Genomic DNA, 27613 nt, shown 5'->3' with positions numbered 1-27613 from the left:
GGGAAGGGTCCGGGACAGGTGAGTGGGGGAAGGAACGGTGGAGGAGACAGGTTGGGGAAAGGTAAGTGGGAGTAGGGATGGGGACTGGTGAGTGGGGGAAGGGATGGGACTGATCTGACATGACAAAACTTTCTGAAGAGGATAAATATCATTAAATCAACAGCGTGGATGACATGGTATTTGTTTAGTGTTTCTGAATCATATTCAATTAGAAACAAAAACAGAAGCAGCTCTCGTTAACCTTAGTTCAAAATACAATCGAAGTGAAGGATGTTCCTCAAACCCGCCAGTTACTTCCTCATGTGCAGTTCCTCTTGAAATTTTGTGCTGGTGTATCGAGCGTGAAAACCTTTGCTATTAATGGTGTCGTCCGTGTGAAGCCGGATCATGATGGAGTCTCCCGTAGAGAATACCTGTTCTGGCGGCTGCAGAAAGACAAATCAGAATCGGTTACTGTGGTTCAGGAAGGCAAACTGAAGGTGAAGCTCCCACGGACACAAGCATGCAGAAACGTCATCTTGAACAAGAACACCCATCCCTAAAGGTCATAAGATAAACCATTACGTTCAAGTTTATTATTATCATACAACTGGATGAAACAGTGTTCTTCCGTCCTTGGTGTAAAAACACAAAGAGCACATATTTACAAATGATTGCTATCAAGATTCAATTTATTATCATAGTTATAAAACAGTGTCATAATGCATGAAATTTCTTTTTGCCTGCTGCAAGGCAGACAGATTCGGCACCGGCAGGAATTGACTAAGTGCCTCTTACGGTCAGAGAGAGAAGCAAAAGACAGTCGCCAGAGTCACCGAGTGGCTGTAGATTTGCCTCCAGTGATACCCCTCCGGCCAGTTCATGCCAGTCTTCAGCATCCCGCAGCATCCATGGCTTCCTCACCTTGATACCTGCTACCTCTCCGGCCAGTTCATGCCAGTCTCCAGCAGCCCGCAGCATCCATGGCTTCCACACCTCGAGTCACCAGCAGCCCGGCCCATGCACTTGTCCCTCAGGCCGCAGAGCCCCCTCGCTGGTCCACCGCTGTGGTCAACATCCCCATGGGCCGTTTCCTCCGTTTCTCCCTCCCAGGGTGTGATCTTCCCATCCTCTGGTGCCCCGCTCCAATCCCTCTGCTTCCCCAGAGCCTGCAGCCCCTTGTGGCTGCTGCCGATTAATAGGCACCACCATATTGGGCGCAGACCTGCAGTTGCGGGACTTCAAGTAAACCCCCCCGTGTAGAGCCAATGGCAGTCAACTGGGCGGCTGGACCCCGCGGGAGCGCTGCACCTCTGCTCCCTCACTCCCTGTGGGTCTGCACCAGTGGCAGTACTGCTATTACAGCGGTTCCGTCAGCCTCATCACCTACACCTGTGTCATTAACAGGTGTGGTTATGTTAAATATGAAGTACCCATATCAAAATAAATAAACATTGCATAATAAATCATAGTCTCAGAGGGATTGTGGGAGCAGATCCTTTGGTCGTTCAACATTCTCACTGCCCGTGGGAAGAAGCTGTTCCTCAGCCTGGTGGCGCCGGCTCTGATCCTCCTGTATCTCTTCCCCGATGGGAGCAGCTGAATGATGCTGTGTGTGGGGTGGAAGGGGTCCTCAATGATTTTGCATGCCCTCTTCAGACAACAATTCTGGCAGATCACGTTGATGGGGTGGGGAGGGGGGTATCCCTGTGATCCCTTCTGCCACTCTTACGGTCCTGTGGATTGACCTCCGATCCAATGCTCAATCCAATCGTCGGCCTGAGCAGAATTGAGGGATGGTGTTAGCTTGAAAGGTTGCCTGCAGCCAGTGGTGTCCCCCTCTGCCTGAAAGTGCTATGGGTTGTGGGAACTGAGGACCGAGTGGAAGAGACTGACTCCAGCACACAAGGCAAATGCTGCAGAGAATGTGTTTCGGCTGGTGGATGGAGGGCCCATTGAGCAGGCCACTTTGTCGCGATGATGTTGAGCTCTTGAGAGTTGGTGGCTCCTGATATAGAACATTCCAGCACAGTCCAGCCCCCCCCCCCCACCTTTGGTCATAATGTCTTGCTGAACTACGTTAACCTACTCCACAGCAACCTCACACCGTAACCCTCTATTTTTCTTATGGAAGAGTCCTTAGAACATACCAGCCAAACGATCTGCTGCCATTCTACAGTGACCGTCCTATCAGTCTCAGAAGTTGTGATAGTACCAGCCTCCACCAACACCTGGTGATGCATTCCAGGCACCCACCGCCCTCTGGGTAAAAATCTTACCTCTGATGTCCGCCCTAAACTTCTAAACTTTCCTCTCCTCACCTTAAACTGATGTCCTCTGGCATCTGCTTTTGCCACCCTGGGGAAAAAGGTACTGTCTGTCCACCTGACCTATGCCTCTCAATCACATTTACTTCTATTAAGTCACCTCTCATCCTTCACCACTCGCTCGGTCAGCCTTAAGACATCTTCTCCAATCCAGGCAACGTTCTGGTAAATCTACTCTCTACCCCCTCCATAACATCCTTCCTGAAATGAGGTGACCAGAACTGAACACAATACTCTAGTGTGGTCTCACCAGAATTTTGTAGAGCTGCAACACGACCTCACGGCTCTTAAACGCAATCCCACTACCAATGAAGGCCAGAATACCATCCACCCGATTCACTGGTGCAGCAACGTGAATGTTGAACCCCAATATTGATCGTCTGTAGAGAGTTGTGGGGCTCTTGCTGTAGCAAGCAGGCTAACAAAACAGTAACTGAATTAATTTCAACAGAGTTAATGTTTTAATAAAGACTTTAAAATGGCTGACTAGAAAGTTATGCTTTCATAAGGAAAGAAACCATGTTAGCTGCAGAAAATGTAACACTATAATTAAAAGCCTTACTAAATATAGTCAAACAATAGGAGTCTTCAAAATGATCGGGCTGCACCTGACAACATTACATTGTGACAGATAAGCAGGAACAGAGAGTTTCTCCGTGAACGACTAATCAAATTAAATGAACAGAAGCAAAAATATTGAATTGCCAGTAGTCAATAATTTGTGCCAATTAACAAGCATCTTGTGGGCAATTTGACATTATTTTGTGGTATTGTAAAGGATCCTGGGACTTTTGCTGTTAAAATTTGGCCAACATAGAATGCAAAGGATTTATGGGGCTGTGGTCTTAGTTGGACAAAGAGACTATAGACCGTAGGAAGAGCTGTCACAGACTGCAGACAGTCCTATCTCTATAATGATGGGAGAGCAAGTTCTAGACTGTAACAAGCTAGGAGAAGAGATAAGTTAATGAAAGTCTTTGATACTAATTGAATGACTGCTCAAGCGAACTGCTAAGGACTCCAATTAGTGAGAACATGTGTAACTGCATGCAGTCATTGACCCAATTTACTCTATAAGTCGACCCCCAAAGTGCTGATTTTTGAGAAAGGACAAAGCACTAGAGAAGAGTCACTGACTTTTATTAATTTCCCTCTCTTTTGCTAGCATTACTGAAGTTGAGGCAATAAACTGTTTGTATTGTGGTTCTCTGCTCCATTATTTATTCAAATATAAATTTGCAGCGCAGGCAAACATTTAAATCTCCACACTGTGAAGAATCCTGCCATTGACCATGCACTCTACCTTGAAATTCGATCTTTCAAAGTGCATCACTTCACACCCCATCTGGATGAAACTCCATTCAGTGCACTCCATCAACCACGTCTGAAGGTTGGTGGGATGGATTTGCACGTCAAGAGGTCAGTCCTTCATTCACGAGGTCATCTGGTCTTGCAGCCACAGCACTTGAGTGGGTACATTTCTGGTTACCAGGGTCCCAGGGATGGGAATGTCCAGGGTTGGCCCCTCTCTTGCTGGAGAAGACCATCGCCTGGTGTTTGTGAGACACGAATGTGGCTGCTGTTTATGGGTTATGCTGCATGCAGGCACACCGTGTCTCGTTGGTGAGGACCTGAACCATTGTACAAGCATCACAACACTACCCCACTTCTGAGAGTGTGTCACTGTAGTATGGCTGCAGACCGTTTGGCATCAGCTGGTGCTAATGAATCTCTGCAGATGAAATACATACAATGATGGAAGGTGCATAGTCATGCACTTTGATAGTAGAGGGCAGACTATTATTTAGATGGGGAGAAAATTGAAAATTCGGGGTCAAAGGGGCTTGGGAGTCCTCGTGCAGGATTCCAAATGTTGACCTCCAGTTTGAGTCGGTGGTGAAGAAGGCGAATGCAGTGCTGGTGTTCATTTCTAGAGGGATAGGATTACAAGAGCAGGGATGTAATGTTGAGACGACAGGGCTCTAATGAGTCCTCACTTGGAGGACTGTGTCCAGTTTTTTAGAGCCTTATTTGAGAGAGAGAGTTCAGGGAAGGTTTACTAGAACGATACCAGGAATGAAAGGGTTAGTATATGAGGAACAATTATCGGCTCTTGGACTGTGCTCGGTGGAGTACGGAAGGATGAGGCGGGACTTCATAGAGACATTTCAAATGTTAAAATACCTGGACAGAGCAGATGCGGCAAGGTTGGGGAGTCAACGACAAGTGGGCACAACTTCAGGATAAAGGGGCGTCAATGAAAAACAAAGTTGGACAAAATTTTTTTTAGTCAGAGGGTCATGAGTCTGTGGAACGTTGCCAGAGGCGACTGTGGAAATGAGGTAGTTGGGTGTATTTAAAGCAGATATTGACAGGTATTTGTTCAGTCAGAGCATCAAAGGTTACGGGGAGAAAGCTAGGGAGAGGGGCTGAGTGGGGGGGGATGGATCAGCTCTGGATTAGAATGGCAGAGCAGACTGGATGGGCCAATGGGTCTCCTTCTGCTCCTATGTCTTGTGATCTTCTGGGACTGAGATGGTTGACAACCACATTTATCATGTTTTGGAATTTTACAACATGGAAACTTGGCCCCATGTGTTCATAATGAACACCTACCAAATCTCAGACCATTTCCCTGTGTTTGCCACATCTCCCTCTAAACCTTTGTACCTGTCTCAACTTCTCTTAAATGTTATAATAGTATCCGCCTCTACCCCTTCCTCTGGCAGCTCATTCCCATTTATTTGCCCAATACCCTGTGTGCAACAGATATCCTGCAGGTTCCTTCCTTTCCACTCTCAATTCCAGACTACGACTATTTACAATAAAATCCCTGTTATCCAGAATTCAAACAACTGGCAAAAAACAAAATCGCGCAAAATAAATAGGTAAAAAATATGAAAATTTAAATTGGAGCCCCCAGCAGTTAGTTCGCCAATCACGCAAAAACACATTCTCAAGCAACTGGCAAATTCAGTTATCCGACATCTACCAATCCCTATAGGTGCCGGATATTGTTCTACTGTACAATATCTCTGTCCCACCATCATTTTATAAACTTCTAACTACCCCCCCACCCCTCAGCTTCAAATGCCTCAGGAAGAGATGCCCCAGCCTGGCCAGCCTCTCTTTACACCTCAAGTCCTGGTAACATCCTCATGAATCTTTTCTACACCCTCTCCAACTGAACGAGACCTCGCTGTAGCTGGGTGACCACCACTGCACACAATGATCCAAGTGTGGCCTCATCAACGTCCTGTTCAGTTGTGATGTTACGCCCCAGCTCCTGCCCTCAGCATGATGACCGATGAAGTCAAGCATGCCAAATGTCTTCGTGGCCACCTTGCCATGTTCAAGGAAACGTGTGCCTGTACTGCCAGGTCTCCCCATTCCCCTACCATTTACTCTGCAAGTTTTCTCCTGGTTTAACTTATCAAAATGCCACACTGAGCACATTAAACTCCATCTGCCACTCCTTGGCCCACTTCCCCATTCATTTAGACCTACAGTAATCTGAGGTAACCTGTGTCACTGCCCTCTGTACCACCACCAATTTCAGTGTTATCTACAAACTTACAAACCCTGCAGACTGCATGGTCACCCAAGTCATAATGTAGATGAGAAACATCAGTGGACCCAGTCTCGATCCCTGCAGCAACCCCTATGGTCACAGGCCTCCAGTCTGAGTCACGCCCCTCCACCGTCTGCCTTCCACCGTCAAGCCAGTACTGAAGCCTACTGGCCAACTCACCCCAGGTCCCATGTAATCTGACCTTCTAGACCGTGGGGCCTTGTCGAAGGCCTTGCTAAAGTCCACGTTGCCACATCCATTATCCTGCCCTCAATCTTCAGTCACTTCTTCAGAAAACTCGATTAAACTTGTGAAACACAAGTTCCCACTCGCAACGCCTTGCTTCGTTCTGTTGCTTGTTCATGCAGACCTTTGTAACTAAAGGTGTAACGTGAGTCACCTTCCAATCTCCAGGCATCTGATTGTCCTACCATTGTATAATTCCAACCATTGATGTGTTTTCCTGTTCCTGCATCAATCTCAGCCTTAAATAGAGGCCTGGATATCAAAGGCAGTCACTCATACTGCACCTCTGTAATGCAGATTGTTGGTCCCTAGCCCAGCTCCCTCCCCCATGGTTGGTTCCCTCCTCCGTGGACCTGCCCACACCTCCCCAACTATCTGGAGATCAGCTGCCCTCTCCTCAGGTTCCGGTCCCACGTCCTCTCTCCCCAGAGCCCTGCACTCCCATTCCTATCCTTGCTGGGGCCCAGTTACCCTACCCCTGACATCTCTGGAACCCAGCTCTCCAGAGGCGCAGCCCCCACCCATACTCGGGGTCCACCCCCTACCATCGCTGGAGCTCAGCCCTCTCACCCCAGCCTTCCCAGAGCACAGCCCACTCCCCCCTGCCCCTTGGCCTCCCCACCCTGCCTGGAGCCACCCCCGAGCCCAGTCCCCTTTCTTTCCACCTCCCCTGCCCACCCCCAAGCACAGCCCCCTTCCCTCCCCCCCCCCCTCTAACAACGCCCAAGCACAGCCCCTTCTCCCCCATCCTCCCAAGAACAGCCCCCTCTCCCCTCCCCAGTGCTTAGTCTCCCATGCCCTACCCCAAGCACAGTCCCACCCCAGCCCACCCTGGGACCCAGCCCCCCCCCCACCCCCACAGTATTCGAGTGCATGGTATTTCTTTCCTAGAAGATTCCATCCTTCCCACAGACCATGGTCTTACCCCTGAACCACAGAACCTGCCGAGTGTGGGAGCGGCAGCGTCCGGCCCATCGTACAGCTCCATGTAGTCATACTGGCATTCAGTGCCATCCTCCATTTCAAATGTCCGGAAGATCAGCTCCACCCCATAGCCCTCATCGGCTACGATCACCCACTCACAATACAACTGGCCAGGGTAGCTGCTGTCTCCAAACTCCGCATGCGAGTACAAGTCGTTGGTTCTGACCTTGGCAAGGAGGAGTCCACCACACTCTGAAAAGCAGCAAACAGTGGTACAGTATGAAGCAGCTGACAAATCCTTTACATGTGCAGTTCCCACCCCTCCATCGAACAGTGGGAAACACACTTCCCACCACTCCATCAAACCGTGGGAAATGCAGTTCCCACCCCTCCATCGATCCCTGGGAACTGCAGTTCCCACCCCTCCATCGAACAGTGGGAAACACACTTCCCACCACTCCATCAAACCGTGGGAAATGCAGTTCCCACCCCTCCATCGATCCCTGGGAACTGCAGTTCCCACCCCTCCATCGAACAGTGGGAAACACACTTCCCACCACTCCATCAAACCGTGGGAAATGCAGTTCCCACCCCTCCATCGAGCCGTGGGAAATGCAGTGCCCACCTCTCCACTGAACCATGGGAAACGCTGTTCCCACCCCTATATTGAACCGTGGGAAACTGAGTTCCCACCGCTCCATCGAACCGTGAGGAATGCAGTGCCCTCCCCTCCATCGAGCCGTGGGGAACGCAGTGCCCACTGCTCTATCAAACCGTGGGGAACGCAGTGCCCACCGCTCTATCAAATCGTGGGGAACACAGTGCCCACCGCTCCATTGAACCATGGGAAACGCAGTGCCCACCCCTCCATTGAGCCATGGGGAACGCAGTGCCCACCCCTCTATCGAGCTGGCTTTCTATCCTATCTCAGCCCGCATGATCTTATGTACCACTATTAAGTCATCTTTCATGCTTCATCGCTCTGAAGAGATAAGCCCTAGACCTGTCATCGAGGGAATCTCCCAGTGGTCAAGCGTTTGAATTCATGCCCCTCTCCCACACCACATGTCCGCCCATGTCCTCATGTCCTGCCAGACTGAGGCCACCTGTATATTGGAGGAGCAACATCTAACATTCTGTCTGGCACTCTCCAACCAGACGGCATTAACATCGACTTCTCCGTTTTCCCTTAGCCCACTCCCCTCTCTTCCCCATCCCTGACTCCTTTCCTCAGCTCCCCACCCCCTTCATTCACAGAGCCCTCCCCTCCCCATATCACCTCAGCTTTCTTCTCCTACCCTTATCCACCCATGACCTGTGACCCTGTGCTCCTCTCCTGCCCCCCCCCCCCCCCACCATTTATTCAGGTGCTGACCTGCATCTAACTCAGCCCTGAAACGCGGGTTATGTACCTTTATCTTTACTGCATAAAGAACGGTGCGAGACCTGCAAAGTTTCTCCAGCATTTTTGAGTAAACTGCAGATTTTCTTGTTTAAAGCCCCCAGCTCTGCTAATCTCCAATCCAGGCAACACCCTGATAAATCTCCTCGGCGCCCCCTCTGAGGCTTCCATGTCCTTCCTGTGATGAGGCAACCAGAATTTAACACAATATTCCAAGTGCTGTCTAACCAGAGCTGCAACATTACCTCATGGCTCCTGAACTCAATCCCTGGAACAATTAACACCAACACACCATACACATTCCCCCCCACCCTCCCGATCAATTTGCTTAGCAACCTTGAGTTAATGATGGATTTGGACCCCAAGATCTCTCTGTTCATCCAAACTGTTGGGAATCCTGCCATCAACCTTGTACTCTGCCTTCACGGCTGACCTTCTGAAGTGCATCACCTTCCACTGATCTGGATTGAACTCCATCTGCCACTTCTCTACCCAACTCTGCCTCCTGTCTACATCCTGCTGTAACCTCTGACATCCTTCCTTACTATCCATAACACCCCTGACCTAAACACCGCCATCAACTTCCACCACCTTGGCAGCACATTCCAGGCCCCCAGCATTATTCCCTCTCGCCTTGTGGCCACTTGCTTCAGGATTGGATAGAACATGGAGATTACTGGCACTCTCCAGCCCAAAGGAAACACTTCAGAGTGAACTCCGGGAGCCGGTGGTTGGAGGAGCGCTCTGATACACTGATCCTGCACTACTCTGAGCGTGTAGAGCAGAAGGTGGGCCTTCAGCCCAGAATGGTAGACCGCCTCTCAACAGACATTTGTGAACCACGTGGGATTTGGACCGTTTCACGGTTATTGTTACAGATGATCTTGAAATAAAATCCAATGTTTAATAAAGGGCGGCTATTGCAACGCCAGTGACCGGGGTTTGAATCCCACCTTTCAAACACATACAGGGCTGCAGGCTTAATTGATCTTTATTCTCTCCGTATTGCACAGTCAGTTTGTTTATACATGTATACGCATCTTCTTCAGTACAGTTGTAATTGGCTTGAGGGTTGAAAGGGCCTGTATGTCTACATTTATATACAAAAAAGAATGAGATTTAAATTTCCCAACTGCCCTGGTAGGAGTTGAACTCGTATCCGCAGATCATGAGTGAGGAGCCGTCTGCTCTTCCCCATCCTGAGAGGGTTTGCCTGCTGATGTCCCCAGCTGCCACTCCTGCGCACATTGGGGCTTCAACTCTGCCAGCTGGAGATCTGAGTGGCTGTGAAAATGGGCAACCACCTCTTCAGGGAAAATACTGGGGTGGGCAGTCTACAAAGCAAAGCTGTGCATGTGGAATAAAAGCACACAGAGACGCGGGAGGAACTCGGACGGTTTCGCAGCGTCCACAGGAGCTAAAGAACGTATTACTGATGATTGGGGCCCGAGTCCTTCAAGGAACATGCAATGGACAGGAAGGCGTTCGATAAAAAAAATGACTGGCTGGGAGAGGACCCAAGACCAACTAAAGGTGTTAATTGGACAAGATAAGAGGAGAGGTGAGGACTGATTTTGGCTCTGTGGAAGAGCATTTGGAATAATCACCTTCACTAATCATGCAGCGGGTTGAAAGAAAATATTATGCATCAGAATCCAGCTGAGAATTTACAGCAGGTCTGCCAGGATTTTAAAGTGAGAAGCAGCGTGTTACATCAGGTGAACGACTTTCCATTTCCAACATGTCCTGCTCATTGTTTGACCTACACTGCATACCTTCAATGAAGCTGGGCCTTCAGTGTTCATCCTGTGAGTTACACCTCACCTGTGCTGTGTTTGACCTTGAATCCTTTCCTTTGTACTGATGCATCAGAAAAGAATTTGAGGTACATCTGACTCCCCATGGTGACGATGGCTTCTGGTTTCTTGCTCCCACAGAAGCGGGCCAGCAAGGATGACCTCTCCCCAGGACCATTATAGACCTCGAGGTAGTCGTAAATACACTCCTGGTGCTGTTCCATTTCAAACTCATAGAAGTCCTGTTGGATGCAAGTGGGAAGGATTTAGTCTGAGACGGGGTAACACATTATAATATCACCCACTGCCCCTACCATGTTTTCCCAACCACCGGGCACCACTCCAGGGGCTGAACCTGAGCTGGATTGGATGGAGAGAGGAAAGCATATTCCACCCCTTGGAGGCCATACCCCCTGCATACCTTGAACACCAGTCTAGCATTGCAAGAGCAATAAAGGAATCAGTGGGATCAAACAAGCAAGAGGATCAACAGCAGAGGACCACGCCACACAAACCAGGTCAAGGCATTGCGAGCATTTACAGGTCAGCTAACCAGCAGCAGATCATTAACCACAGGCCTGTTGAAACTGAAGTAACCAGACAGCCTAGGCCACCCATTCCAATTCACCCTCGCTGACTGGTCTGTCCATGGCCTCATGCGCTGCCAGACTGAGACCATCTGCAAATTGGAGGAAGAACACCCCATCTTCCTCCTGGGTAGATAAGCACATAAGAGAGTCAGGCACATTGACCTTCATAAATCAAAGTATTTAGCAGAGGAGTTGGGATGTTATAGTGAAGTTGTTCAAGACATTGGTGAGGCCACATTTGGAGTTTTGGTCACCTAACTTCAGGAAAGATATCAATAAGATTGAGATGAAGTTGCTGGAACTTGAGGAGCTGAATTTTTGGGAAAAATTAGAACTTTATTCCTTGGAGCGTCAGAGAATGAGGGGAGATTTGATAGAGATTTACAAAAGTATGAGGGGTTTTGATACAGTAAATGGAAGCAGGCTTTTTCCACAGAGGTTGGGTGAGACAAGAGCGAGAGGACACGGGTTAAGGGTGAAAGGGGAAATATTTAAAGGGAACATTCTGGGGAACTTCTGCACTCAGTGGTGAGAGAGTGTGGATCGAGCTGCCGTCTGAAATGCAGGCTCGATTTCGACAATTAGGGAAAATTTGGATAGATACATGAATGGAAGGGATATGGTCTGGGTGAAGGTCAATGAGATTAAGCAGAATAATAATTTGGCATGGACTAAGTGGGCAGAGGTCCTATTTCTGTGCTGTAGTGTTTTATGGTTTGACGGTATTAACTGGTTCTAGGGCATTGAACACAATAGGTCGAATTAACTGGGTCCAATCCACTGAACCGCAGGAGTGGGACAGGAGCTGGTGCCCAGCACTCTACACACACCTGATATTGGTCCAAGCACCATCTCAGCACCATTCACCCATCTAGCTGTGGAACCTGGGTTTATAGAATGACTTCCCTCCCTTCCTCCGAATCCGAATCCGAATCTCCTCAGTCCTCACTCACCCCATCAACCCTTGCATTCCGCAGACCAAATCTCCCTGACCCCTCTCCCCAACTTATCAAGGCTCCCATCATGCATCTCTGCCCCCCCTCCCCCACGATACATCACCTCAGTCATGTGGACACGGTGCCAGCATTGGCCAGACCACCCTATGCTGGTCAGACCATTTTGTGATAAGAACTCTCCCACTGCAGTGGGCACTTCTCAAACAGAGCTCTTACCACCATCTCGTCGCTGATTGTGGGAGCTCGCTGTGCGCAGGAGTGGAGGACATTTTGAGATTGACTTGAGGTAGAGTCATATAATTGGCCCTTCAGCTCAACTCATTCATGCTGGTGATACCACAGCGGTGGGCTGTATAAAATGGGGCGATGAGTCAGCATGCAGGAGGGAGACTGAAAATTTGGCCAAACGGTGCAGCAACAACCACCTCGCACTCAATGTCACCAAAACCAAGGGGCTGATTGCAAACTTCGGGAAGGGAAAACTAGCGGTGTACGATCCCGTGATAATTGGGGGATCAGAGGTGACGAGGGTGAGTGAATTTAAATCTCTGGAGTTCAGAAACTGGAACACTCAGGAGAAACCCATGCAGGTCACAGAAAGAAAGTACAAACTCACCACTAACCGCTATGTTGTGGGTCATCTGCTAACTAACCATGCCAACCATAAATAGATGACATACTGGTGATCCCCCCCAAGACAGGCCTGGCCCTTCCTAACAGAGGTGCATCTGAATCCCCTCCAGTAATGGCCCCACCTCCAATGTTTAACTCACCAGCCTGTCGTTCACTTGCTTGTCCTTCTTCAATAAACACACACATCAGCCACCCTCCTGGTACCTTCCCACGCCGAACGGTGACAGACGACTCGCTGTCAGGGCCCCTGCACATATTCTTCCTGAGATGCCCACAATCTCCAAGGAGTGAAGCACAAAGGTTTGCAGACGCTGTGACTGTGGTAAATGCAGGAATTCGGCCGGTCTCGCAGTGTTCAGAGGTCAAGGTTTATTTCTGACAGTGTAGTGGCATCGTCGAGGTACCTTGAGGAAGGGCTCAGGTCCGAAACGTCAGTTCTATATCTTTACCTCCTTAGGACGCTGCGAGACTGGTTGAGCTCCTACAGCACTTTGTCTATTCGCCATAATGTCCAAGAATATCCCTGTCCAGGGCCCTGGGGGATTGATGTGCCTCCTCTCTTATAATGTTGAGATTGTTCCAAGACCAGTATTCTCTTCCTTACGTTATCAGGGGCTGTGGCAGAGCCCTTTCCCCCTGGAGTTGTCACAGGCACTTACTAGTTTGATTCGGTGTCCAGCGGGTGCAGAAATAGCCCAGGTGCACTCCTGGTGATTGGGGTACTTGTTTGGCCAGTTTGGACTCGTGATTACTCCCTCAATGCTGCTTATTATATGCCCACAGCCAGCTGTAGGGGAAGAGGAGGAAGGATTTGGATCAGATTCAGTTCAGACCCCAGTATGTTAAGCAGGGTGGGCTGGAGGGTTCTGAGAGTCGGAATGATGATGAAAAGCCAAGCGTGAGGCACCCTCTCCCCACAGGGGCACCTGATGAGGGTGTCCACGCGGGTCTCTCACGGCTCATCTTCTCTCACCACACAGAGGCTGCTCTCAGACCCATTCCCACAATGTTCCCCTGTGACCTTGTCTCCTCTCACAGCCCCGCTCTCACCTGATTCTCTCGCCCCTCCATTGCACCAAGAATAGTTTGACCATTTAACCCATTTGTGAGGCGTGGGAAGATTCCGCTCCATCCGGAACAAAGCGGCAGAGCTGCAGGGAGAGTGTACAAACTTTGCATGGACATCACCAGTGGGCAGGATTGAACCTCGGTCTCTGAGCTGGTTCAGTCACTGGTAGGACCACTGGCTCACACTCCATTCCCCTTGGCTCCAGCATCCCCACTGGTCCCATTAAACCCGTGAGCTCTCGCATGGACTATCCATTCCCTTATCTTCCCCCACAGCCATCACCATCACCCACACCTCCCTTGAAGCACTCACCTCTTCCAGGTGTTATCCCAAAGCTCACCTGCCCAACCTCCCAGTTCAGCTACACTACTGGTAGCCAGGTTGCAGCAAGCCCACATCCATCTCCCTTGTGCCCACATCCAGCAAGCCAACCCATTAATCTCCCTTGTGTCCACACCCAGCAAACCCACCCATCCCCTTCACCCAGAAAGCCCATCCCCCATCTCACTTGTGCCCACATCCAGCAAGCCCACCCATCCCCTTCACCCAGCAAACCCACCCACCCATCTCCCTTGTGCCCACATCCAGCAAGCCCAGCCATTCATCTCCCTTGTGTCCACACCCAGCAAACCCACCTATCTCCTTCACCCAGCAAACCCACCCATCCATCTCCCTTGTGCCCACACCAGCAAGCCCACCCATTCATCTCTCTTGTGTCCACCCAGCAATCCCACCCATCCCCTTCACCCAGCAAGCCCACCCACCCATGTCTCTTGTGCCCACACCCAGCAAGCTCACCCATTCATCTCCCTTGTCTCCACATCCAGTAAACCCACCCTCCTTCCCCTTCACCCAGCAAGCCCACCCATTCATCTCCCTTGTGTGTTCTCACCCAGCAAGCCCACCCATCCATCTCTCTTGTGTGTTCTCACCCAGCAAACCCACCCATCCATCTCCCTTGTGCCCACACCCAGCAAGCTCGCCCATTCATCTCCCTTGTGTCCACACCCAGAAAACCCACCCTCCTTCCCCTTCACCCAGCAAGCCCATCCTCCCATATCCCTTGTGCTCACATCCAGCAAACCCACCCATTCATCTCCCTTCTGTCCACATCCAGCAAACCCACCCATCCCCTTCATCCAGCAAACTTACCCACCCATCTCCCTTGTTCCCACATCCAGCAAGCCCACCCATTCATCTCCCTTGTGTCCACACCCAGCAAACCCACCTATTCCCTTCACCCAGCAAACCCATCCATCCATCTCCTTTGTGCCCACACCAGCAAGCCCACCCATTCATCTCCCTTGTGTCCACACCCAGCAAACCCACCCACCCATCTCCCTTGTGCCCACATCCAGCAAGCCCACCCATTCATCTCCCTTCTGTCCACATCCAGAAAACCCACCCATCCCCCTCACGCAGCAAGCCCACCCACCTATCTCCCTTGTGCCCACAGACCCCGTCCAACACCTTCACAGTTCACATCCTTATGGTTCTCTCTCCTTGGCATTCCCAAACCCAACAGCCTCCTACAGATCTGGAACCCCCATCCAAACATTCTACTCCCATGGGGAAATCTCCTCCACAAACCCCATCACCATTACTACCCTATAAACCAGCCCCATGACAAGGGAGTATCTCTGGCTCTGCACCTTTTCACCCAAAAGCCTGGAATGTATTTACACAAGAAAGATGCAAGTTTTCATGAAGAATTGCCCATACAATCCTCAGCAAGCTGAGCGAGGTGGAAGATGGAGGTATGTTCCTGATAAATACACCTCAACTACAACATGAAGAGCATTCAGCAGACCCAAGGTCCCTCGTTCCTGCACCAGTAGTAATGATCAAGTTGGAGAGAGGTTGGTGCCAGAACACTGACCTTCCTTGCAGTCGAGGCCATTCTCATGCAGGGCAAACCCATTGGGACACTGGCAGATGTAGCTCCCAACCGTGTTCACACACTCGTGCTGGCAGCCCCCATTGTTCACTGAACACTCATCTTTATCTGTGGGTGGGGAGAAGAACCTGTCAGATGAACACATTGGTCTGACGGTGAAGAGATGTTCTGAGCCGCGGTGGGGATGGAGAAAGACATCATCAGGACAACTCAAAAACATTACAGAAGCATCTCCTTGAGGAGGCAAAGTTCACTTTACCCACCTACACTTGGCTGGACTGACACAATCCAGGTCTGGGTGGAGGGCCAGACAGGTAGGGAGAAGGGAGGCTATGTTTTGCTGACTAACAAGTCATAGGAAGTTGCTGGAATCCTTGGACGCCAGCCCTTCATTGCAGTCCACAACTCCCTCTCCTAGAACATGAATGGGACCTTGAGACCCAGCCAATGAAATGGGATCCACCAGTGAACAGCTCGTGAGGACTGAACCGTGGAGAAAATGGGATTGCCACATTCATGTCTCCAACCACAACGACTGTCACACCCATTCTCCTGGCTGTCACTTCACTGCTCCCAACATCAACTCTGTTAGAGGCCACCCTCATTCTGAACCACTCACCTGAGAAGAACCTCCCTTTAAATCCTTTCTTGGAAACAGTATTGTCCGAATTGAACTCAATCCGCATGCTGTTGAACTGTGACGTTATGATGTCTGGCTTCACTAAGCCACAGAACCGGCCGTGTAACTTGGATCCGGAGGAGAGCCCACTGTAAATCTCCACGTAGTCGTACTTACACACCTGGGGAAAGCACACCTCATCACAGTTCATATCCACTGTATGTGAGTGGAGTGAGTATGTGCACATGTCAGTGCAAGCATGTGTATGCGTGTGTGTAATATATCTGTGTGTGAGGCGTGCGAGGTGTGTGTGATACACAATTCAACTCGTGGCCCCAGGGATACAAATGTATTCCCTTCTTCTCCTTCCCTTCCCTCTGGACTCCCTGCCTATTCCCCACACCCTGCTCCCCATCTACCCTGAGCCCCAACCCTTACAACCTTCCCACCCTGATCCTGTCACAAACCACTCCACCCCAACCCAGGCTCTGGCCGAAGGGGCAGGAATGCACCTGCCTATGGAGTGGGTTGGGGAACTCCCCTGCAGTGGATCCCATCGCCCCCAGGTCTCCCGCTCTCCCACGGTCGCCACTCATTGGTCACCTACGTCGTTCCCCTCCAGTTCCAAGACCTCAAACTGCAGGGAGATCCTGTATCGGGCTGGGGCCACCAGCTGCCACACGCACTTCCTGTTGGCTGGATACTCCTTAGGCCAGCCGGGACTGGTCACGGTGCCATTGAGCGCGGTAAGGAACCCACCGCAGGCAGCTGTGTAACAAGACAGGAAGGTTGAGAACACAGGAGAGGTAACCATGAGCAGGCAGAGTTCCACCGGTTGGGGCCAGGACACACAACATAGCACAGTACAGGCCCTTCGGCCCACAGTGTTGTGCCAACCTAATAACATAATCTAACAAGAATTTCCCCACTGCATAACCCCCCCATTTTTCTCAGTTTCATGTATCTATCCAATAGCCTCTTAAAAGAATGATCACTGCTACATGAGGAAGGCCTGGTAATTCTGATCACCTGGCTGTGCTCCTTCTGTCTTCATACAGACGCCCAAAAAAGAGTCACCAGAGCTCAGGACAGCCGGAAGGTGGCTAAAGAATCATTGCAGAACTGCCTTGATTCAACAGATTGGGTGGTGTTCATGGACTCAGCAGGTTCCACCAGACTTTATCAAAACAGCCGTGTACGATTGTGCCCTCACCCAATCGCTCAGGGCTTTCCCCCAACCAGAAGCTCTGGTTGAACAATGAAATCTGGAACCTGCTGAGAGCCAGATCGCAGGCATTTACATCCGGAGATCCAGATCATATCAGCAGGAGCAGGTATGACCTGCGAAAAGCCACCTCTCAGGCACAATAGAGTGTCCAGACAAGAATGGAAACAACGACAGCTGTGGTGGGGCCTAAATGACATAAAACCTGCTACAAATCCGGTGCAATAGGAGACGGGGAGGGCCAGACAGAACACACAGACAAGGGAGACAAGCTTCACTCCCTGATGACCTCGATGCCTTCTATGCCCGATTCGACCAGAAGAACAAGGAAGATTCCCCACTCCACACACCCCCCTCCCCCTGATGATTCTCTCCTGTCTGTACCTGAGGATGTCGTGTTGGCTGCCTTCGGGAGAGTGAATCGGAGGAAGGCATCCGGCCCGGTTTGGAGTACCCGGCCGAACATTAAAAATCGATGCTGACCAACTTGTCAATGTAGTCACGGATATCGTCAACATCTCAGGGATGTGCGTGATGTCATGTATGTGCTCTGACAATAAATCTGATATCTTACTGTCCCTGCCTCTACCACCATTGCTGGCAGCACATTCCATGCCCTCTCCCCCTCTGTGAGAAAAACTTGCTCTTTTACTTACACCCAGGTACCTTCATTCACCATTTCAGCTCTGGGTAAAAGCCTCTGGCCACCCACATGACCCATCATCCTCTCCAAGGGAACTCCTCATCCTCTGTCACTCTAAGTAGAAAAGACGAACCTTGCCTCATAAAGCATGCTCCCCAATCCGGGCAACATCTTTGTACATCTTCCCCAGAGCACCCACATCTTTTCTGTAGTGAGGCGACCAGAACTGAGCCAATACTCCAAGTGAAGTCTCGTGTAGCTGCATTTGATCCCGCAGTGAATGAAGCCAACACACTATAAGCCTTCTGAACAACACTATCATCAAAACAAGCAAGGAGTCAGGCCCACACTGTGCTCGCGACCAGGTCGGCCTGGTCTTGCGTGAAAATCCAGTTTGTGTATCAAATGCATTTGACGGTGGCAGACCCCCTCGGCTGCACTGCATCCCACCAGGATTGGGGGTGGGGGGGGGAGGTTGTGAGGTGCTCCTGTGTTTGGGATGGCACACTGGTGGGGGAGCGGGCTCCAGGGCATGGAGCTCTCACCTTCGCAGCTCCTGAGGTCCACCGCCAACTCATAGCCTGGAACGCAGGCACACCTGTAGCTGCCCAGCGTGTTGATGCACCGCTGCTCACAGCCCCCGCGCTCCCGCTGCTCGCACTCATCCTCCTCTGTAACAGAAGGCAGCAGGGTCAGTCAGCACTCACCTGTCACCTTCCCCCCAGACCCCCCACAGCACTCACCTGTCACCCTCCCCCGGACCTCCCGCAGCACTCACCTGTCACTCTCCCCCAGACCACTCACAGCACTCACCTGCGGCCCTTCCCCCGGACTCAACACAGCACTCACCTGCAGCCCTTCTCCCGGACCCCCCACAGCACTCACCTGTCACCCTCCCCTGGACCTCCCGCAGCACTCACCTGTCACCCTCCCCCAGACCACTCACAGCACTCACCTGCAGCCCTCCCCCAGGGGCCTCACACAGCACTCACCAGCTGCCCTACCCCTGGATCCCTCACAGCACTCACTTGCTGGCCTCCCCCATACTTCTCACTGCACTCACTTGCTGCCCTCCCCCGGACACCTCACCTATAACCCTCCCCTGGACCCCCTGCAGCACTCACCTGTCACCCTCCCACAGGTCCTCACAGCACTCACCTGTTACCCTCCTTCAGACCCCTCAGAGCACTCACCTGCAGCCCTTCCCCCGGACCCCCCACAACACTCACCTGTCACCCTCCCCCGGACCTCCCGCAGCACTCACCTGTCACCCTCCCCCAGACCACTCACAGCACTCACCTGCAGCCCTCCCCCAGGGGCCTCCCACCAGCTGCCCTACCCCTGGATCCCTCACAGCACTCACTTGCTGGCCTCCCCCATACTTCTCACTGCACTCACTTGCTGCCCTCCCTCGGACACCTCACCTATAACCCTCCCCTGGACCCCCTGCAGCACTCAACTGTCACCCTCCCACAGGTCCTCACAGCACTCACCTGTTACCCTCCTTCAGACCCCTCAGAGCACTCACCTGCAGCCCTTCCCCCGGACCCCCCACAGCACTCACCTGTCACCCTCCCCCGGACCTCCCGCAGCACTCACCTGTCACCTTCCCCCAGACCACTCACAGCACTCACCTGCAGCCCTCCCCCAGGGGCCTCACACAGCACTCACCAGCTGCCCTACCCCTGGATCCCTCACAGCACTCACTTGCTGGCCTCCCCCATACTTCTCACTGCACTCACTTGCTGCCCTCCCCCGGACACCTCACCTATAACCCTCCCCTGGACCCCCTGCAGCACTCACCTGTCACCCTCCCACAGGTCCTCACAGCACTCACCTGTTACCCTCCTTCAGACCCCTCAGAGCACTCACCTGCAGCCCTCCCCAGGACCACCCACTTCCCTCACCTGTCGCCCTCTCCCGGGACCTCTCACAGCACTCACCTGCTGCCCTCTCCCCAGACACCCCCACAACACTCACCTGTTGCCCTCCCTCCGGATGCTGCCCTGACACTGGACACAGCCCTGGCCACAGCATCAATACACAAACATGCTGGAGAAACTCAGCAGGTCACACAACCTCCACACAGGAACCAATATCTGGGCCTGGCTCCTTCATCAGGTATAAACAAAAACAGGCTGGCGCCTGAATCAAAAGGGGAGGCTGGGTCTTTGGGTGTACTTAAGGCAGAGGTTGATCGGTTCGTGATTAGCCAGGATTCCAAAGGTTATGGGGAGAAGGCCGGGCAGTGTGGAAAAATGGATCAATCCATGGTTGAGTGGTGGTACAGACTCGATGGGCTGAATGGCCTGTTTCTGCTCCTGTATCTTGTGGAATGGGTCCCGGGGGAGGAGGACAGGCTAACAGGTCATAGATGGACACAGGTGGGAGGGTAGAAGAGAAAGAAGTTGAGAAGTGATTGAGGAGGGCATAGATCTCTGATAGGGGAGGGAAGGGAAAGGGATGGTTGAGCTCGAAGGAAGGAGACAGAGGGTTAGGGAGAGAGAGAGACCGGGGAGAGATTTAACAAAAATTGGAGGTTGATGTTAATGCCGTCCAGTTGGAGAGTGGCCAGATGGAATATGAGGTGTTGGTGCTCCAATTTATGGGCAGCCTCGGTTTGGCAGTGCGCAAGGCCATGGACAGAGATGTGGGTGCTCTCAGCTCAGCAACCAATGGAGGAAGGAAGTCTGTAGACCAATAGTTCTCAACCTTTTTCTTTCCACTTACACACCACTTTAAGTAATCCCTATGCCATTGGTGCTCTGTGATTAGTAAGAGATTGCTTAAGGTGGGATGTGAGTGGGAAGGGAAGGTTGGGAATCACTGCTCTAGACCCAATTGTTACTGAGATATTCTGCTTGAGAAAAATTGTCATTGGCCCATTTCCTTTGGAGATATGAAACTGTGCACATAGTGAGTTAATTAGGTATGATTAAACAGTAGTTTTCAAACCTTTTCACACAGCCAACCATTATTCCACCAGTCCCATTGACCTGTTCTCATTCCATAACCTTCCAGGCCTCTCCCATCCATGTATCTATCCAATTTATTCTTAAAACTCACGACTGAGCCCACATTCACCACATCTGATGGCAGCTCATTCCACACTCCCACCACCCTCTGAGTGAAGAACTTTCCCCTAATGTTCCCCTTAAACCTTTCCCCTTTTAGCTTAAAACTATGACCTCTTGTATTTATCTCCCCCAGTCTAAGTGGAACAATCTGGTAAACCTCTATCAAATCTCCCTTCATTCTTCTTCACTCCAAGGAATAAACTCCTAACCTGTTTAATCTTTCCCTGCAACTCAACTCCTGAAGACTTGGCAACATCCTAGTAAATCTCTGCACGCTTTCAATCTTATTGATATTCTTCCCAACTCCTATACTCAATACTTTGATTTACAAAAGCTCAGATGCCAAAGCTTTCTTTACAACCTTGTCCACCTGCGACATCACCTTTTTGTTCCTCCACACTCCTCAGTGCCCGACCACTTATTGTGTATATCCTACCTCAGTTTGCCCTTCCAAAATGCCACACCTCACACTTGCCTGCATTAAACTGCCATTTTTTGGCCCTTTCTCCCAGTTGGTCCGGATCCCTCTGCAAGCTTCGAAAATCTTCCTCGCTGTTCCACAACGCCTCCTATCTTTGTGTCATCTGCAAACTTGCTGGTCCAATTCACCACATTATCATCCCAATCATTGATATAGACAACAAACAACAATGGTCCCAGCACAGATCCCTGAGGCCCACCACTAATCACAGGCCTCCAGTCTGAGAAGCAACCATCCACTGTTTTCTCCCACACAGCCAATTTCAAATCCATTTTACAATCTCTCCATGGATACCTAGTGTCTGAACCAACCTCCCATGTGGGACCTTGCAAAAGGCTTTACTAAAGTTCATGTAGACAACATCCACAGCCTTTCCTTTATCTACATTCTTAGTAACCTCCTCGAAAAACTCTACAAGATTCATTAAACACGACCTACACTGCATCCTCTCCCCATCACTTGTTGACTTTTCTCTCTTCGGCACTCCCACCTGTAACGACCTGTCAGCCTGTGGTCTCCAAGCCAAAGTGCACACACATAATATCACATGTATGCAGAAAGATATGCATAGAAATATTTTGAAGTAATTCAACTTATTTCATTTATCAGAGATCATTCATCGATCTCACAGCCTGTTGAACAAAGCCATTTCTCAGCATGGCAGTCCTGATTTTGATGCTCTTTTACCTCCCTCTCGATGGTAGTGGGTTAAAGATACTGTGTGCTGGATGGAAAGGGTTCTCAATAATTCGTTTAGCCCTATTCAAGCTCTGCTCCCAGTGAAATTCGTCAATAGAGGTTGGGGAATCCCAGAACAAGGGTCACCATCTAAGGAGAAAGGGGGAAAGCCATTTTGGACTGAGACAAGGAGAAACTTCTTCACTCAATGAGTTGTGAACTGTGGAACACCCAACCACAGAACATTATTGAGGCCGGGTCGTCAGAAAGAGTTGGATGTGGCCCGTGTGGCTGGAGAAGTCAAGGGGTGTGGAGACAAAGCAGGACAGAGGATTGCAGTCAGTCACATGATCAGCCACGATGGTGTTGAATGGTGGGGCGTTCTCCTGCTCACTGACTGTGTCTGTAAGGAGTTTGTACCTTCTCCCCGTGTCTGGTAGGTTTCCTCTGGTTTCCACCCACCCTTCAAAACATATGGGGTTGGTAGGCGCAGGCTTGTGAGCCGGAAAGGCCTATTGTATTTGTAAATTAAAGATCATCCTTATCAAAGTTGGTCAGGAGTCAGGGATGTCTGCCCACTGCATCAACACTGCCTTGGTGATGGTAATTGGGGGAGCTAGATTGAGGGGCTGAATGGCCTTTTCAAACTTCTGTTACCTTTTTATAAAGATTCCATAAAATATAGCTTGAGAGGAGAGAAAGGCCGAGGGACTGAATAAACAGTGAGGTTGCAGGTTCCAGGTGAGAGCATGGGGGATGGTGCAGACAACATAAAGCCATTCACTTTGCGCACAGCATGTTCCACATTCATGAAAGGTGCTGACGTTCAAAGGCGCTGACGAGGCCTCACCTGGAGTTTTGTGAGCAGTTTTGACATTGGAGAGGGTTCAGAGGAAGTTCCCTCAGATGATTCTGCGAATGAAAGGAGTGTTTGGCAGCTCCTGGCCTCCACACAGTAGAATTTCGGAGAATGGGGGGATCTCATTGAAGCATTTTGAATGTTGAAAGGCATGGACAGAGTAGACATAGAAAGGTGTTTCTCATGGTGGGAGAGTCCAGAACAAGAGGGAACAACTTCAGGGTGTCCGCTTAGAACAGAGGAATTTCTTCAGCCATACTGGGGTAATTCTGTGGAATTTGTGCCAGGTGGTTGTGGAGGCCAGGTCACTGGGGGCTATTTAAGGCAGAGATTGATAGGTTCTTAATTAGCCAGGGCAAAGGTTATGGGGAGAAGGCCGGGCAGTGGGGCTGAGTGGAGGAATGGATCAGCTCATGATTGAATGGGAGCGTGGACTCGATAGGCTGAATGGTCGATTTCTGCCCCAATGACATGGATTTTATGGTCTAATTTTTTTTTAAAAAACAAAGAGGGGAAAAGATTTAAAAGTGACCTGAAGAGCAACTTTGTCCACACAGAAGGTGGTGAGAGTATGAAACAAGTGATAGAAGAGTCTGTGGAACTATGACTATAAAGGAGCTCATTCTTTGGTGTGGGCTAACGTACAGGAGCAGGTAGGAAGGCAAATGATATGCTGGCTTTTACTGCAGTAAAATGGAATTGCAGGAATGAAACACATCCTGTAGAACTGAAATTAGACATTCCTTCATTCAGAAGGCATGAATCTTTGGACTTCTGCACACATTCAGTTACTGAGTGCATTCAGGGAGCCAGAGATCTCCAGTTATCTCGGAAATCAGGACACAAAAGGATAGATGGGTCATATCTTAAGGAGAGTCCTCAATGGCCAATGTTCTCTATTTCACAGTGTTCTTACTGTCAACTAAAAGAATTTTTAAAAACAACGGATCAACAGGAACAGTAAAATATTGTCAGCGGTGCTGCCACTGGTTCAGACCCAGGGAGAGTGGAGAGCAGGGCCCAACAGGCTGGTCTGATGACTCTTCACAGGCTTTTAAAAGGAGGTAACAGTGATTTTATTAAATCCTGCAGCTGCGAGGTCTGGGGCCCAAGATGGTAGCGCCTGTCCTCAGCAGCATACCACGAGGGGTTGCAGACTCTGGGGAAAAGGGGAGAATACCCCCTGTTGAGAAAAAGCAACTTGGGAGATGACCCTACAGGATGGGGATCACAGCAGCAGAAAGCGAGAGGCTCAGCGGCTGAGGGCCCTACACAGGCTGCGGGCTCACGGGAGCCAGGAATTGGACCCAAGATTCAAGAGGGCAAGAAGAGCTCCCGGTGGGAGCTGAAGGCTTCCTGATTGTTTTGGAGGTTTGGACCTGGAGCTCGGATGGCTGATGAGTAGTACAGGGGTCTGTGCGGCTGCAGAGGCTGTGGGAGCAACTGGAGGCAAATTCACGGACACTCAGTGTCTCTGAAGAGACTCTTTTGCTTCTCTTTCTCTCATATTGTAAGGGGAAATGCTCACGGTGACTCTGCCTGCCTTACGTCAGGCAGCAGGCAATTTCATTTAATCTTATCTAAAAATCTGGAATATATAAAAAGAATCTTAATCAAGAATATAAGATAGTTGAAGACCATAAACCATAAATTATAGGAGCAGAAGTAGGCCATTTGGCCCATTGAGTTCAGTCCACCATGAGCTGATCTATCTTTCACTCCACCCCACTGCCCGGCCTTCTCTGCATAATCTTTGATTCCCTGGCTATGCAGATACGTATCAATCTCTGCTTGAGATATACCCATCACTTGGCCTCCACAGCTGCCCATGGTAGCAAATTCCAGAGGTTCACCACTCCTTGGCAACAGAAACTCCTCCGTGTCTCTGTTTTAAATCCTGAAGTTGTGCCCTCTTGTCCTCGACTCCCCTTCCATGGGAAACAACTTCGCCACATCTACATCCAGGCCTTTCAACGTTCAAAATGCTTCTCTGAGGTCCCCCATCATTTTTCTGAACTCTAATAAGTAGTCCAAGAGCCGTCAAATGTTCCTCACATGCGAATCCCTTCATTCGTGTGAATCTTCTCTGCACCCTCTCCAACGCCAGCACATCCTTCCTTAAATAAGGAGCCCAACACTGTACTCCAAGTGAGGCCTTGTTAACATTGGTGGGGTGGGGGGGTGGGGGGTAAGAAGTGTGAACATTTAACCCTAGAGTTTGGAAAGTACGATGAAGAAGCCGTCAGATGTTTATGAGATGAGCAGCCCTCACTGGAAGTTGCATCGCTGTCCTGGAGGGCAGTGACACTTTGCGTGGAACAGCAGACCAAGCCATATACAGGGTTTTCATAGTTAATGTTTAAAGATGAATGTGTATTAGAAGGAAGAATGAGTATGGGGAGCTCAAGGAAAGGGAGGGACATGCAAATGGTAGATGGGTGTACTGGGCACATAATGGCGGTGGGGGGGGGGGGGGTGGGATTGGCACCAGTAGCTTGGTTATTGGTGCCGGGGGAGTGTAAAGATAATCTGGGAGGAGGGGATTTATGGGGTGATTTTTGTTTTGTTATTGATATAATTGATGGTACTTTCAGTTGTACGAGGGTGGTGGGGGGGGAATAAATATAGACTCTGTACATTAAAAAATGATTATAATGTTTCTCTAATGTTATAATGTTTCAAAGAGCAGACCAAGCATTTTAACTAATTTGGGACCCTACCCCCTTTTGAATTGAGCTACCCCTCAATCTCTCCGGAGTCACACATTTCGAGCAGTGAGGAACAAACACTGGTGGCAGACCACTGTCTGAGCTTCTCACTGACAAAGGCAACGGGTGAACACGTCAAGAATCAAACCCACCCTTGAAGAAATGGGCAGCAAATCCAGCCTTGTTGATCGACGCATCTGACATAAACCTCACCCAGAGCTTGTTGGAACTGGACCTGATGTCATTGGGCTTGTTGTAACCGCAGAAGCGGCCAATCAGAGGAGCAGCAGGGCTGTCACCATCACGGATCTCCAGGTAGTCGTAGGCACAGGTATCGTGGCGTTCCACCTGGAAAACGCAGAGATCGGAGAGGTGGCCATGAATCCTAGTGTGGAGGTGATATGGGCTGCAGTGTTGGCGGTCACCAACACTGCAGCCCAGGTTCCCTCCACATACCCCTGAGACCGATGGCCAACACCGCTGGCCTGGGCTGGATCAACTCCAACAGGAAGATGAATACCCTAACCCTCTGGTTCAGGGACCTCCTGTGTTCAGCAACAAGCTGAGGAATTCCAGACCCTCCTGACCCCTCCCAGACAAGGGTCAGTTCTGGGTTGGTCTTGGTCATGGGTATGTCTCAGTCACGGGTCCTTACAGGGTGCTTACGTTCAAAGTCCCTCACTTCACAGCAGTGTAGAGAACCCACCACTCTGAACTATGGTAGTGTCGAGAATACCCCCACCATGGCAGTGTCGAGGATGCCCTCCCCATTCCACAGCCTATGGGAGGTTCGTCAGGAAGGTTCATTCGCTCAGTATTCATGGAGGGATTCAGTGGGTCGAGCAGTATCCTTGGTCCATGCTTCAGGCTGGAACCCTTCATTAAGGCTGAGAATGCAGATGGCCAGTGTAACGAGGGACAGGCAGGGAGGCACCAGTAGATTGTTGAATCAGGCACACGGTGACCAAGATCACAAGATATAGGAGCAGAAGTAAGTCTTTTCAACCATGGAGTCCTGCTCCACCATTCTCATAATGAGCTGATCAACCCTCCCACTCAGCCCCACTCCCTGGCCTTTTCTCCGTAATCCTTGATGCCCCGACTAATCAAATACCTGTCAATCTCTGCCTTAAATACACCCAACGACCTCACTTCCACAGACTCACGATCCTCTGACTGAAGAAATTTTTTTCTGTTTTAAATTAATGTCCCTTCTATCCTGAAGTTGTACCCACTTGTCCAAGACTCCCCAACCATGGGAAACAACCTGGCCGCATCTACTCTGTCCAGGTCTTTCAACATTTGAAATATCTCTATGGCGTCCCGCCTCATCCTTCCGTACTCCACGAGTACAGTCGAAGAGCCGATAATTGTTCCTCATATACTAACCCTTTCATTCTTGGTATAATTCTAGTAAATTTTCTCTGAACCCTCTCTAATGCCAGCGGGTCTTTTCTTAAATAAAGCACCCAAAACTGTACACAGTCCTCCAAGTGAGGTCTCATCAGAGCCCTGTAGAGTCTCAACATTACATCCCTGCTCTTGTATCCTATGAATGACAACACTACATTTGCCTTCTTCACCACCCACTCAACCTGGAGTCTCTTCAGGGTGTCCTGCACGAGGGCTCCCTTTGCACCTTGGAATTTGAATTTTCTCCTCATTTAAATAATAGTCTGCCCATCTATTTTTTTCCACCAAAGTGCATGACCGTACACTTCCCAACATCTGCCACCTCTTTGCCTGTTCCCCTAATCCATCCAAGTCTCTCCGTATCCTCAGCACCACCCACCCTATTTTGGTATCATCTGCAAATTTAGCCACAAAGACATCTATTCCATAACCCAAAGCATTTATTAACAACACTGACCCCTGCGAAACACCACTGGTATCTGGTAGCCAACCGGAATAGGATCCCTTTATTCCCACTCTC

At 50.3% G+C, this 27613-nt stretch overlaps 1 protein-coding gene across 1 annotated transcript in view; it reads right to left on the bottom strand.

Moving 5' to 3' along the window:
• Positions 1 to 290: 290 nt before the first annotated feature.
• The window catches only part of LOC138736383 (tolloid-like protein 2), a 106709-nt gene continuing 79386 nt past the window's right edge, over positions 291 to 27613 (bottom strand). The window contains exons 12-20 of the mRNA XM_069885841.1: positions 25833 to 26028; positions 18423 to 18548; positions 16617 to 16777; positions 16010 to 16190; positions 15373 to 15498; positions 13084 to 13211; positions 10274 to 10487; positions 7049 to 7299; positions 291 to 425 (exon numbers count right to left, since the gene is read on the bottom strand). Coding sequence (XP_069741942.1) covers positions 291 to 425; positions 7049 to 7299; positions 10274 to 10487; positions 13084 to 13211; positions 15373 to 15498; positions 16010 to 16190; positions 16617 to 16777; positions 18423 to 18548; positions 25833 to 26028 — 1518 coding nt within the window. The remainder of the gene's footprint in view (positions 426 to 7048; positions 7300 to 10273; positions 10488 to 13083; positions 13212 to 15372; positions 15499 to 16009; positions 16191 to 16616; positions 16778 to 18422; positions 18549 to 25832; positions 26029 to 27613) is intronic.

Source organism: Narcine bancroftii, chromosome 6, assembly GCF_036971445.1.
Source record: "Narcine bancroftii isolate sNarBan1 chromosome 6, sNarBan1.hap1, whole genome shotgun sequence".
Taxonomy (NCBI): domain Eukaryota; kingdom Metazoa; phylum Chordata; class Chondrichthyes; order Torpediniformes; family Narcinidae; genus Narcine; species Narcine bancroftii.
The sequence above is the reverse complement of the archived record's forward strand: the minus strand, read 5'-3'. Positions and strand labels throughout refer to the sequence as shown.